This window comes from Tachysurus vachellii, chromosome 19 (genome assembly GCF_030014155.1).
Source record: "Tachysurus vachellii isolate PV-2020 chromosome 19, HZAU_Pvac_v1, whole genome shotgun sequence".
Classification (NCBI taxonomy): Eukaryota; Metazoa; Chordata; class Actinopteri; order Siluriformes; family Bagridae; genus Tachysurus; species Tachysurus vachellii.
Window position 1 is genome coordinate 13734057 of NC_083478.1, and position 14462 is coordinate 13748518.

Here is a 14462-nt window from a genome sequence, read left to right on the forward strand (position 1 = left end):
ACCTTTTTTGGAGGCGAAAGTTACTATATAGAACCTCAAGGAACCTGTTTGTAAGAGTGTAGGGTTTTTTAATCTAGAATTTATTGCCTGTTTGTGCATGCAATAACATGAAGCAGGCACCATCTGTCGACTGGCAGGTGGTTTCTTTAATAATCTAGGAATTCACAGACTTCTCTTACTGTGGGTAAAGCTACAGTATATTGGTGCTGGGATTTTGGGGAACAGCCTGCTGCTCTGTGTCTGCCTCTGGTCCATGTGAATCCTTGCTGATTTAGCTTTGAGTGAGATCATCTGGAAACGTGTCAGAGCTATCAGCATATAAAAAACTCCTCACCTCCTCCTAGAGCTGGATATAGAAAACCCAAAGGGCCTCAACAGATTACACTGACATGAACCACATGTAGATTTGATTGTGTGTGTGTGTGTGATTTTTTGTGTTATCACACAAGTGCATGTCTGTAAGTATCTTTCCTGTTCCATAATGTTTTAGAAATCTCAAGCCAACAGATTTGCTATTGAGGTTTGTGTGAATGCAGTTAAATGGAAACCTTATTTCTTGGGTTACTTTAATGCTACTAATAGTATGTTCCATGAATATATAGATGCTTGGGACCTTTTAAACACTTCTCTGTAGTACTTTCTTCATTTTCAGCATTTGGCAGACACCCTTGTCCAGAGTGACTCATATTATCTCATTATCTTGAGATATGCAACTCACAGTTAAGACAGTGGCAGCTTGGTGGACCTGGGATTGAACTCACAACCTTCCAACTTGTAGGCCAACACCTTAACCACTAGGCTACCACATGTTCTTGAAGTGCAGAACTTGTTCATGTTCTTATAAATAGGATCTTGTTGTCCTGGTTGATGGACTTCAAAATCAGACAAAAATAATGTAAAGTGAGTGAAGAAGTTGGAGTGACGATAACCTGAATTAATAAAAAGAGGACATGTGAGAGAATACTGGGAATATTTGGAAGTTTTTTGATACTAAATTCCATGGGTGTTTGTAGAGTCTTATCACAGGTCAGAGAAAGATGTTATAGCTATGCAGAGAAAGATGTTATAGCTATGCTTATTCATGTAGCAATATACTGCCAGTGTACTAGACACTTATTAGAGGTAGAAGTTCCCCATCTTCTCATCCATATATCAGCATATTAAACCTTTTTTTATTGTTTGGGTTTAAAGGCCTGAGTAAAGCCTAAGTAAATGAGGAAGAATGTTTATTAGTGAATATATGTGTATATATTTGCAGTATCATCATGTCATTGCTGAGGGAATAGTTTACACGTCTCGCATTCTTTCGTGAGTGTTAGAATGCATTAACCAAAATCTCACTCAATAGAGAGTGAGAGAACCACAGTTCAGTTTGGTTCATGTGGACTCCTGGGATATTTTTGTAGACGTAATATATCGCAACACACACACACACACAAACACACACTTTCTTTGGTCCTTGAACAGAGGCACTTGTAGTGTCTGTGCTGCTCATATGATGCTCATAGACAAGCTCACTGTCACTATCATTGTTCTACCTTCATGAGGAAGAAAGAAGAAATAACTGTGTGTGTGTGTGTGTGTGTTTTCATTCTATTTTTCTTTGTCATTACAGGCTTCAGTGCGACTGCAAGCACAACACTTGCGGCCCATCGTGCGACCGGTGTTGCTCTGGGTTCAACCAGTTACCATGGAAACCAGCCACCACTTACAGTGCTAACGAGTGTGAACGTGAGTTTCTCAATTCTTTGTTTCCCAACTAATCCTCCCTGACACTCATATATATTCGTTATTTCTAGGAATGGGGGTTCAGTTCCTGCTTCTGCATATGGAGTTTGCATGTTCTTTTCAAGTTCTCCGGTTAACTCCACAAGTCCATAGATGTGTGTTGTAGACTGATTGGCATTTGTTCGTAGTGTGTGATTGTGCTCAGTGATGGACCGGCACCACTTAACACATCAGTTAGCAGAGCCATGTTGAGAATAAGCAGAGAAAGTCATTCATCTCTCTCAGGTTATTATTTATAATGTCTTTTTCTAATTTCTTTTACTTCATACTTGTATAATTATTGTCTCTAAAAGAATTTAACTAAACTATAATGATAAGGGAAGGAAGTCTTTATTTTGTTTCATGTGTAGAGATTAGTACTTGCAAGGCTTTTCTCCCTTCAACCAACTGCCATTATGTCTAGTAAAAAATCTTTTAATGACAGTAATTATAAAATATAGGATGTTTAAAGCGGCTTTGAAATACACATAAGCAGTTCATACTCCAGAGGGATTTCGAGTGACGCGTCTGGTGGATATTAACTGTGTTTCTTTTTCCTTTATGTGAACTGAAACCTGCAATTAGCAACTCCAAATAAAGCATACAACACACATGGAGATGTGTCCTTTAGATATATCAACGGTATTTTGGCTCTTATTTATTTTTTAAGATGCATTTGAAACAGGTTTGAATGTCGCTGCTTTCATGTTGACGCCCATTATGTACTGGAAAGGTTTATTTAAACAGCTTTGATTTGAGTTCTAGATTTCTGTGGTCATATAACCGCTAAGTAAAAAATGTAAATATTTTTGAAAGCAGAATAACTATGGGATGTGGTAGCTCAGTGGTTAAGGTGTTTGACTACTGATCGGAAGGTCATTGGTTCGAATCCCGGGTTCACCAAGTTGCCACTGCAGGGCCCCTGAGCAAGGCCCTTAACCCTCAATTGCTCAGGGGTATAAACTGAAATAAAAACTGTAAGTCACTCTGGATAAGAGTGTCTGCTAAATGCTGTAAATGGAAATAAATTTCATTGATTCTTTGCAACTGGGCCTCAGGGAGAGACCTTGTACCTTTTCGTCAGCATGTTGCAGAAAGTTTACAGAAAATAAGATTTTTAATGAGAACTTATTTAAGTGTTTTGTTGTGCCGGATGTTGACATGCACGCTGTCTTAGTACTGTACTCTTTAAGTGAATGCGTGAATGAAACTCACAGGTAACTCCCTTGTTGTTCCCTTGTTGTGTGTCTTTATGGCATGTGGTAGCCTAGTGGTTAAGGTGTTGGGCTACCATTCGGAAGGTTGTGAGGTCGATCCCCAGTCCACCAAGCTGCCATCATTGGGCCCCTGAGCAAGGCCCTTAACCCTCAATTGCTCAGTTGTATAAGAATGAGATAATGTTGCTCTGGATAAGGGCGTCTGCGAAAATGCTGGAAATGTAAAGGTTTATTTGTCATTATACATTACAGCACAGTGAAACTCTTTCTGCTCATATCCCAACTTTGAGGTCAGAGTGCATGGTCAGCCATGATACAGCACCCTTTAGAACTGAGGGTTAAGGGCCTTGCTCAAGGGCCCAACAGATACAGCTTGCCAGGGGCTTGAACCCTGAGAATCCAGTCAACAACCCAGAGCCTTAACTACTTGAGCCTCCACTGTCACAGTGGCTATGCTCCTTCTGTTTTATTTATCTGTTAGTCTAAACTAGATCGATACCAGGTTTAAGGTCAGTTCTACCTCTCCCTCCTCTCCCTCTCCACATCCCCATCCAGTTAAAATGACAGTCTTCTATAATACGCTCCTTTGTGTCTGCCTGCAGAGTGTAACTGCCACAGACACTCGTCTGAGTGTTACTATGACCCTGAGGTAGATCGGAGAAGAGCCAGTCTGAACATGCAGGGCGAGTACCAGGGAGGAGGAGTGTGTATGGGTTGTCAGGTAGACAAACACACCAACAAACTGACAATTGATGCAGAATTAATATTGACTAATGTGCTGCTATATAAAGGTAGATATGTTAAGTATCATGGTATATGCTGTCTGTGTAGCACCACACTACAGGAAACAACTGTGAGCACTGTGTACAAGGATATTACAGGTCACCTGACTACCCTCTGGAGTCACCACTGGCCTGTTCAAGTGAGTGTGCAACCAAACAGAAACAATGGACATTCCAGTGTATCTGTCTTAGTCTCTCCTCTCTCTCTCTCTCTCTCTCTCTCTCTCTCTCTCTCTCTCTCTCTCTCACTCGTTCTCTCTTTCACTCACTCACTCTGTCTGTCTCTCTCTCTCTCTGTAGAGTGTTTGTGTGAGTCAGATTTCACTGATGGCACGTGTGAAGATCTTACCGGTCGCTGCTACTGTAAGCCCAACTACACTGGAGAAAACTGTAACACTTGTGCTGAGGGATATGAGAACTTCCCAGCCTGCTATGGTGAGTGTGTGGTGCATGTGTGTGTGCATTCGTGTAATCCACAGGTGATAAATTCACAGCCTGTGAGTCACATCTAGTCTCTTTTGAGAAGTATGAGTGTAATAGCGATTGTGGTGGGCGTAAAGAAAGAATACAGTTACGATACAACAACACACTATAGCCACAAACAAGCCAATTATATCGGAATTTTGCGTGACTTTCTGAAGATGTATGACTGTCAATCACAAAATGTTTGAATGTATGTTTTTCAACATGACTGGATAAATAGATGCTATTGAATCTAATGTGATGCTAATCTAATGCTTTCAGTTGTCACTCCGACCTTCCCCACTAATTTCAATGGAGAGGCTCGACCTGCAGGAGAGATCATCAGTAAGACTTATCTCCTGATTTTCATCTCTTGTCCTATTATATGAAACATGATGCTCAAAATGGCCTATTAAATAATGTGTGTGTGTGTGTGTGTGTGTGTTTGTTTCTGTATGTTTTTATAGACTGTGAGTGTAATGCAGCAGGCACAGAAGGGAATTCGTGTAGGGCAGACCCAAACACACGGACCTGCGTGTGTAAACCTGGTTTCACAGGACAACACTGTGACATCTGTGCTCCTGGGTATTACGGCCTCAACTGCTATCGTAAGAACACACACTCTCTCTCTCTCTCTCTCTCTCTCTCTCTCTCTCTCTCTCTCGCTCTCTCTCGCTCTTTCTTACACACATGCACACAAACACACACAAAGAAAACTGAAATGTTTATTTCTGAATTAGAAGAGTATATTATAGCACATACATTTATAGTGTAGTACTGTTTAGAAGAATACAGTCTATAGTACAGTACAAAGTACAGTATAGTGCACTGCAGTATAGTATATTATTGTATTTTATATAATCAGCTCGTAAGACCTGAAACCAAATCGTTTGTTCTTCTTCATGCCGTGTTTGTGCTGTATAAATCACTCTTTGTGTTGGTATTGTGTTTGCAGTTTTGTATCTTTCAGGGTGCTGTAGCAGAGAGCATCTGAGCAAACACACACTCACACACACGCTTATTGTATTGGTGGTATGGTTTTCAAAGTGTCTCTGTTTGTGCTAGTCAGCTACAACCTTGGCATTTGTGGGAAGTAAATACCACCCACAAACAATAGAATGTTGTTCTACTGCAGAGTCCACACACACACATGCACACACACACACACACACACACACACACACACACACACACACACACTGCATCTGAATCTCTGTCCCTTCCTCTAGGCTGTCAGTGCACAGGTCCAGGTTTTCAGGATGGGTCATGTGATGTGGTAACAGGACAGTGTGTGTGTAGAAGTGGCTTTTATGGCTATTCATGCGACCAGTGTGCTCCTGGCTACTTCAACTACCCTCTGTGTCAGCGTGAGTGTGTGCCAAATCTAATCTCTATTGCTGAACTCTTAAGTCTTCAGTTACACAGTACACACACCTGCAAGTATATTTTATGGTTGGCATGTGTTCAGGTTCTCTCTCTCTCTCTCTCTCTCTCTCTCTCTCTCTCTCTCTCTCTCTCTCTATCTCTCTCTTTCTTTCTTTAGTGTGTGGCTGTAGTGCTATAGGCTCTCTACCCGGTGGTTGTGACTCATCCGGTCGTTGTTTGTGTCGGCCGGAGTTTACAGGCCCTCGCTGTGATGAGTGCAACTCTGGCTTCCACTCTTATCCCAACTGTGAGGGTAAGAAAACACACACACTCACACACACACACACACACTCTTCTGTTGCTCTCTGCAAACCCACACTCTTTTAATAGACCTACTTTAAACTCATACACTCATACATAGCTGTCTTATGTGGCTCTTTTTCCCAGTGTGTACCTGTGACCCAAGGACATCCCTAGACTCCAACTGCAATGCAGCAGGGCAGTGCCACTGTAAACCCAACTACAGCGGCCCTAGGTGTGAGTCCTGCGCTCCAGGATACTACAGTTACCCCACCTGCTCCCGTAAGTCAGCCACTCCCTGTACATTGTCTTAATCACACAGCCTGCGCTGGATAGATATGGAGTTCATCACACATATTCCTGGTAGTTCTGTGACCATTTGTAACAATGCGAAATAAAAGGGATTTATATAAAGGGATGTACAATATTTTTATGAAGGTGTAAATTTATTTAAAAAATTTGTTTTTCATCCCCTTTAAAATCGAGCAGTACATTCCAATGACAGCTTCATAATTCTTTGCGAGTTGAATTCACATATAAAATATATACTTATACCAATCTCTGTGTCTGTTTGTCAGCCTGCCAGTGCTCAGAGGAAGGCTCTCGGTTCACTGCGTGTGATTTGGTCTCAGGGCAGTGTGTGTGTCTACCCAATGTGGTGGGTCAGAGGTGTGACTCATGCATCTCTGGATCCTACAAATTTCCCTTGTGCCAAGGTGACTTCGCTTACAGACTACAGCCGGGGCTGAGCTCTCACAGGATTTCACAGTCTTATTCTATTTTTCATTTCTCATTTTTTCCCCTCTTGCTTGTTTTAATGGCATTTAGCTGGTACGTGTAATCCTGCTGGCTCTGTGGAGAATGAGATTCTGTCTACAGTGGTAAGTAATGTGATTTATAAATAAACCCCATGATCCTAATGGCTGACTGACTGCTATCACTATCACCAACACATATTAGGGCTCTTGTGAGTGCAAACCCAACGTAGAGGGTGCGGCCTGTGACAGATGCAAGCCTCTTTACTGGAACTTGTCACCCGATACTGTGTTTGGGTGTTCAAGTAAGAACCATTTCAAACAATCCCTAAGCAATCTAACAATGATTAGAATGATTGACTGTAATTCATTATATTAAAATATGCCTTACTGTGTTGTGCAGGCTGTGAGTGTAACACTGCAGGGACTGTGAGTGAAGTGGCAGAGTGCGGTCAGGTGAGTTCACTGTCTTTTAACACAATATGTTTGCACCATCATGGTGGAGTGGTTAAAATCAGAGTACGGGTTGCACTTTTCAGCACACTTACAATACACAACAGAAAACAGCAGAGCTTACAGCTTTCGCTTAGTCAGATTCGAATTCATGCTTCTATATGTGTGGAAACGTGTGTTTAATTTCTGCCAAGTGGCCACACACTCTGTTTTGGTCTCAATACTGAATTACTGGAGCTACTGAAAGCATAAGTGAGAATGACCACACCTCCGTCCACAGTCGACGCTAATCCACGACCCTGCTGTCACAGCAAGCTAGGGCTAAAGTTGGCCATTTGTGATCGTTATGCTGTGTTTGTGTGTTTTCAGAGTAACGGACAGTGCTACTGCAAGCCTAACGTGTGCAGTGGAACGTGTGCGGTGTGTAAGGACGGCTATTTCCATCTGGACAAAAACAACTACTTTGGGTGCCAGGGTAAGATTATTTTTTACCTCAGAAGTGTGTTGATATGATCTTTCGGCCGTATAACTTGCCCCTCTGATTGTGTGTGTATCCAGGTTGTCAGTGTGATATTGGAGGTTCTGTTATTCGTTCATGTGAGGACAGAAACGGCAGGTGTAGGTGCAGACCCAATGTGGAGGGACCTAAATGCAACCAGTAAGTCCAAATCCACCTACAGTATCTTTCTTAAACGATCTCCTGTTTTTCACTATGAAGCTACATACCGCTGGGTTTGTTTCCTAGTCCGCATCCAGATCACTATTTCCCTGATCTGCACCATCTGAAGTTTGAGGTGGAAGAAGGCACGACGTTAGATGGGCGGCCAGTGCGTTTTGGCTACAATCCACTGGAATTTGAGGGCTTTAGCTGGAGGGGTTATGCTCAGATGTCCCCCATTCAGGTGAGAGATTCAGAATGCAGAACAAAACAATGTGCTTCTGTATTTTCTTCAAGGTTTATAAATATATATTTATATTGTTCCCTATAGCCCATTTATTTAAAAAGAAATCAATAAATAAAATAGAAATTTTATAAAAAGGAATCAATTGAAACTTGATTTTATCAGTAAGATGAAGCTTTAGCAATTAATTATCTCTGCTATATACGACCTGTTTTTTTTTTTTTTTACTGTTTTTATAAGGAGAAGAAAAAAATGTCTCTCTTGACATTTGAAGGTATTTGGGGGACTTTTGAAGCCCTTCTGGGACACTTTCTGGGTCCTAGGGCTAATGTAGCTAAAAGTAGTAAAAAATAATTGATCATGAAAATGAGTTCCAGTTTTCAACAAAAGTGAATGTTTGCAGAAATTCTGATGTACTGACGATTTATAGAGGCATGTTATGTATTTATTATTATTACTAGGAGCACTGTGCAAATATTGTACCCGTGTTCATTATGTCTCATGCATGTTCAATGCGCTGCAGTTCTTTTTCTTGAGGATTGGTGAAGTTGGTATCTTTGATAAAATATAGCTCTGCTTTGCTTTTGGCTTGGTGTAAGAGTTGTGTATAACAGCTTGTTTACTGAGTGCTAATATTGGCTTTATACTGTAGTGCCGGTGGTGGTTTTTAAGAAAAGGCTTTGCTTTTGTGCTCTCTTTCCTTCTTTCCCCATTGCTCTCTATTTTGCATGCTCTCTCATTCCATAGCCACGGGTGATGGTGGAGGTGGTGGTCGGCTCTCCAGATCTCTTCCATGTGGTGTTGCACTATGTTAACCGTGGAGGCACAGACATTTGGGGTCATGTCTCTGTGATGGAAGACAGCAGGAATTTCCTTTGCAGCAACTGTGAGTCCCACTTCTTTCTTCTTCTTCTTCTTCTTCTTCTTCTTCTTCTTCTTCTTCATTCTATCTTTATTCTTCATCTCCACCTCACTGTCTCTCCCTCCACTCGCTTCCTGTTCCCGGTTTTCAGAAGCAGTTGCTCTCAGCTGCATGGGCAGATTTTCCAAACCTCGACCTTGCTTTTGATTGACCTGGTTGTTGTGGTCCATCCCCTCCAAACCTGCCCCAAGGACTTACTCCAAACATACAGAGCCAGACAGCTAGACTCGAATTCACCTTCCTGACTTCAGGTCTTTAACCTAGACCTTTGCTGTAAACCTCCTCTTCCCATTTCACCCTTTCCCTTCCTCCTCCCTTCTTCCCTTTCCTCACGTTTGTCTGTCCCAGAGCACAGTTAAATTGATGGTGCACCTGAATGAGATGGACATGTACCTCACACGCTTGATCCTCAGATATGTAAGCACTAATGCTGCCGCCTCCCACGGCAAAATCACAGCCTATACCAACAGCAGAAGAGGTATGTCTGATTAGTACAATAGCTAAAGACAGCTCTTATTTGTCACTGTTTATTTCTCTGTGAATAATATTGCGAAATCTGATACATTTAAAGTAGATATACTTTTGAAATGAATCTGTTGTACTGAATAATAAACAGAATATGAGTGAATAATGCACATGTAAGCGAACATAATATGATGGTTTAATAATGTTATTGTTTACTCCCTTGCTCTCTCTTCTCCCAGGTTCTGAACAGTCCAAACAGATCATTTTTGCTCCCAGTTCAGAGCCCACATTTGTAAATGTGCCTCAGAATAGTTTTGTTGAGCCATTTGTACTGAATCCTGGCACCTGGACCATCATCATCGAAGCTGAAGGCATTCTACTGGTGTGCTTAATTTGACTCTATTTCTCATTTCCTTTCAATATGTATAGTACAGTATGTCCTGTTCACTCATAAGGCATTCAGATCATGTTGTAATTCATGATTCCGCTTGATACTTCTCAGAAATAAGACCATGTATGGAAACCTACACTGAAGTATAAAGTTTTCACTGGTTTGTAGATAGAAAGCAGATTTCTATACTGATATTAAACTGACATTACACCCCACTCTGCCTTTCACACTCTAACAGTGGTAATTGAATTGATTCCATTCACTATAATGACCCTTTCCATACGTTACACCATGACACTGCACAAGTGAGTGTCTTTTTAGATATTGTGTAGTAAGTCATTGACTCATACGTTTTGCAATTAATTAAAATTTGCATATCCAATCCAGTTACACTCTTCACTATCTAGCTTCTCTATCTAATTGGTCAGTATTATAAATTGTATAAATTCAGACTGGCTTCGGTGAAGTCATTTTGTGTAACTCATTTCATGACATCATTAGGCTTGAATAGTTTATTGAACAAATACTAATCAATACCTTTTTCTTATTTGTTTCTGTGTGGTTGTGCAGGACTATCTAGTGCTGTTGCCAAGTAGATACTATGAAGCTCCAATTCTGCAGCTCAAAGTGACTGAACCTTGTAAATACAGCCCAACACACGAGCCCAATCAGAAGTCAGTAACAAACGCATGCATGACAGAACACACAACACATTTTAGACAAACTCATTTCTTTTTTTATTTTTGAATTTTTCTGCAATCAATGCGCCTGCTCTACAAAAATACTAAACAGATCAGCCATAACATTAAAACCACCTGTAGAATCATCATTCTACACAACATCAATCATCATCTGACCCATGGACTCTCTCCAAGACTCTCTCAGAAGGTGTGCTGTCAAATAAATAAATAAAACTTGAAAGTCCTTCTGTAAGTCCTGATGTGGAGACTCCGTGACTCTGTGACTGTCCAGAACATCTCACAGATGTTCCATCAGATTGAGATTTGGGGAATTTGTGACCGGGAGCATTATCCTGCTGAAAGAGATCACTGGCACTGGGGTTCTGTACTTAGTCTGCATTAATATTTAGGTAGGTGGTAAGTGTCAGTGTAACTTTTACATGAATGCCAGGACCCAATGTTGTCAGGCAGAACATTGCCCAGAGCATCACACTGCCTCCACAGCTTGCCTGCTTCCCATAGTGCATCCTGGTTTTATCTCTTCCCAAGCGATGCATACACACCCAGCCATAAAAATTATATAATAGAAACCATTCATCAGATTATGCCTCTTACTTCCATTGTCTATGGTCCATTTCTGATGCTCATGTTCCCATTGTAGGCTCTTCCAGCTTTGAAGTTGTTGGTCATCATGGGCATGCAGACTGGTCTGTAGCTACTACGCATTGTGTGAACTGAGGCCTTTCTCTCATAGCCAGCATTAACATTTTCAGCAGTTTGTGCCGGCTAGCCTTCATTCCCTATAGGCATCATTGAGTCTTGAGTACTCATGATGATGTTGCTGGTTTGCTGGTTTTCCTTTTTTGTACCGTTTTTAGTAGGGACTAACCACTGCATACTGGGAACACCCACAAGAGCCGGCCGTTTTGAAGATGGTTGTCCAGCCATCACAATTTGGTCTTACTCAAAGCCGCTCGGATCCTTACATTTGCCCATTTCTCCTGCTTCTGACACATCAACTTCAAGAACTGACTGTTTATTTGCTGCCTAATATATCCCACTCCTTGACAAGTGCCATTGTATTAAGATAATCAACATTATTTACTTTACCTGTCCGTGTTATTGCTGATCAGTGTATAACATTATTAATGGTATAATTGGTATGCAGTTGTATCTAATTGTTTTTCAATACAAAACCATTTAGTTATTATCTGTTACCTTTCCTGGTGCCTAATTAAGTTAACATGCATTAATAGCAGTTTTTGTGTGTTGCCATGTGTAGCTGTTTGCTGTATAAGTACCTGTCTCTGGACGAGTTTCCATCTCTCTCTGGTAAGGATGCCAACTGCAGAGCAGATAATCCTGTGCCCAAATTATGCTCTGTAGAGAAGATTACACCTCGACATCCAAGCATGGCCGTCTGTACTGGCAATGATGTAAGTGTCAAACTTACATCACTGGAAACTCATCTGTTAAGCAGTATTATGTGGCTAGATTTTATGTGGTGTCTGTTACTTGTGTGTATGTATTTGAGCAGATCGTGCAACTGCGTGTTCGAGTACCTTCACCCGGTGAATATGTACTGGTAGTAGAGTACACCAGTGAAGAGAAAACATCCCAGACTCTTACTGTGTCTGTTAACACACCCGGAGGACGCAACCACCAAAAGCAAATCTCACTGCTTCACTGCAAGTACAGGTGTGTTACTGTATGTGTGCACAGAAAACAGTGACGAGTGACAATAAACATTTATTTGTTATTATTGAGAACTATTTTTCTTCAGGAAATGTGTTTCTATCGTATTCTTTGGTTTCACTAACAATAGTCATGGTTAATCTTATTGATCCACTTTTTCAACCTGTAAAACCCTGTAGCAAAAAATGTTTCACGCAATTGTTCTGGGAAATATATTTATAACTGTGCAGCATAGAGATTTAACACACACACACACACACGAGCACCGTTTAAAACTCTTTCAAACATCACACCGTTGTCATGATTGTTGTCATGAGCTTCTCACACCACATACAACAATCGACTCACATTTAAACTGTTTAGTAATCTTATTTAGTTCTTATTGGTCTGTCTTTAAACTACACGTCGAGGGTTAATTTATTTAAGATACAAACAATTATAGGGAAATTTAGTTAAAGATAATACTCAAAAATTGTCGCTGTTGCAGAATAAACTCTCTTCTGTATGTGTGTGTGTGTGTATGTATGTATGTATGTATGTATGTACAGTATGTATGTATAGTTAATAGCAAGTGTAATCCCAGTGTAAATTACACTGTGGCTCTTACTCACTGGTGTGTTTATTAGCTAGTAAAATCTTTGATATTATTTTAGAGCAATAAATTCAAGTTATGCATATGATAATATCGCTTATGTTTCTTATTTCTATTGCTTTCCCCCCGAAAAATTTCCAAAATAATTGCCTGTCTTTGTGTCTGTTTGTGTGTGTGTGTGTTTTATAGTTTCTTGTGTCGTGCAGTGTCTATAGATGAAATGCAGCGCATAGCTGTCTTTACTCTTACCACTGAAGCTGATGTGCAGCTCACTGCGGATCGAAGCAACTTCTTCCTGGTAAAAAAAAAAAAAAAGATTTGGTTTGGTACATTTTTGAAATGTCCCATGATGGTGTGGTATACAGTATATAGTACATATGTTATTGACCTGAGTATGTGACATGTTTTAAACCAATATGTGGCTTATAATTATAGCAAACTTACTGCTTTAAGCTATTAATCTTTAGAGCTCAAGCTTTTTTTATTCATAAATGTCAGACAGAACCTTGCAATCAGCCTGATATATGAGTCTTTCTCAAAATGAGTCTCTGATCTTTGTCTGCATTCTAAAAAGTAGTCTTGTGTGTATATCTGATCTTCCCTGTAGCACAAAGTGTACCTGATCCCTCACGCTCGGTTCACGATGGAGTTCCTGAGACCTGGAGTACACTGCATCAACACCCATGGACACTTTGCTCCTGACAGGTAGTGCTACAGCTACATGCTACATCATCATGAGTGAACAAAAGCTCAAATATCTTATGTAAAGACCAGATAAATAGTATGTTAGGATACACTAAGATGAATTAGGACAATTGATATAAATTAAATGTTATTTGTATAACGTATAACAGAAATGTATAAATTCAGGATGTAAATGAGCAAGTCAAAGGAAACAATATAAGGAAGAAACCTTGAGAGGAACCAGACTCCAAAGGGAATCCATCTGCATCTGAGGATAATACTTTCTTTTGTTAACTGTGTACTCTATAGTCAAAAAGTGCAATTGTGTAACCAGGAAATTTAACATGAAGTCTATCTTATTGGTGTTATCAACTCTTTACCCCTGGACACTTGAGTGCAAAACTGATTGCAGTCTAAAGTCATCTCCGTGCTGTCTATTTACAGCAATCCCTTGTGTCTTTAGGCTTTCCAGGTGGGCTCATCCTCAGCAGCCCTGAACAACCTCCAAATGAAATGAATTGAAAACAGAAATAGGGCATCAGAATAGAACATGATCAAGCAGGTCCGGAGAGCAGAACCATGTGTCAGGATCTCAGGACCATGTAGCATTTGTAGCTTGACAATGAGAGAGAGCGTGTGTGTGAGAGTGAGAGCCAGAGAGAGAGGGAGATGTATTATAATTGTATTATAAATATACTGATCAGTGACTGATGTATTATTTCCTCTCCTTCCAGTGCTTCCTGTGTCCCGTCTCGCTTCCAGACCCCATCTCAGTCTCTGGTTCTGAAGGAGGGTCAGGCTTCCTTACCTGACAATGCACGGGGTGACTCTGCTCACGTAACTGCCCGCGAAACACCCCCAACTGCCATCGACAACGGCGACCATATCCGCCTGGACTCTTCTCAGGTTCACTTAACATTAGTATCACTTTAGATTGTGTTAACAACTACATGTATTTATACACACTGATGTATATTGGTATCATTTTATGATAATATTTTTTATGGTGTCAGTCATTATGATGGCTCTG

The 14462-nt window shown here is 40.6% G+C and overlaps 1 protein-coding gene across 2 annotated transcripts in view; it reads left to right on the forward strand.

Moving 5' to 3' along the window:
* Positions 1-14462, forward strand: part of lama5 (laminin, alpha 5) — a 73785-nt gene that overhangs the window by 27243 nt on the left and 32080 nt on the right. The window contains exons 7-30 of one of the 2 annotated variants that reach the window (XM_060894467.1): positions 1616-1731; positions 3587-3705; positions 3816-3906; positions 4067-4201; positions 4511-4573; positions 4696-4836; positions 5458-5595; positions 5772-5906; positions 6041-6175; positions 6472-6609; positions 6722-6774; positions 6854-6953; positions 7052-7104; positions 7471-7576; positions 7660-7759; positions 7847-8003; positions 8751-8889; positions 9630-9772; positions 10352-10455; positions 11744-11897; positions 11999-12159; positions 12938-13046; positions 13356-13453; positions 14167-14338. In XM_060894467.1, coding sequence (XP_060750450.1) covers positions 1616-1731; positions 3587-3705; positions 3816-3906; positions 4067-4201; positions 4511-4573; positions 4696-4836; positions 5458-5595; positions 5772-5906; positions 6041-6175; positions 6472-6609; positions 6722-6774; positions 6854-6953; positions 7052-7104; positions 7471-7576; positions 7660-7759; positions 7847-8003; positions 8751-8889; positions 9630-9772; positions 10352-10455; positions 11744-11897; positions 11999-12159; positions 12938-13046; positions 13356-13453; positions 14167-14338 — 2860 coding nt within the window. Of the gene's footprint in view, positions 1-1615; positions 1732-3586; positions 3706-3815; positions 3907-4066; positions 4202-4510; positions 4574-4695; positions 4837-5457; positions 5596-5771; positions 5907-6040; positions 6176-6471; positions 6610-6721; positions 6775-6853; positions 6954-7051; positions 7105-7470; positions 7577-7659; positions 7760-7846; positions 8004-8750; positions 8890-9273; positions 9404-9629; positions 9773-10351; positions 10456-11743; positions 11898-11998; positions 12160-12937; positions 13047-13355; positions 13454-14166; positions 14339-14462 lie in introns of both variants that reach the window. The other variant, XM_060894468.1, reaches the window with a different exon arrangement.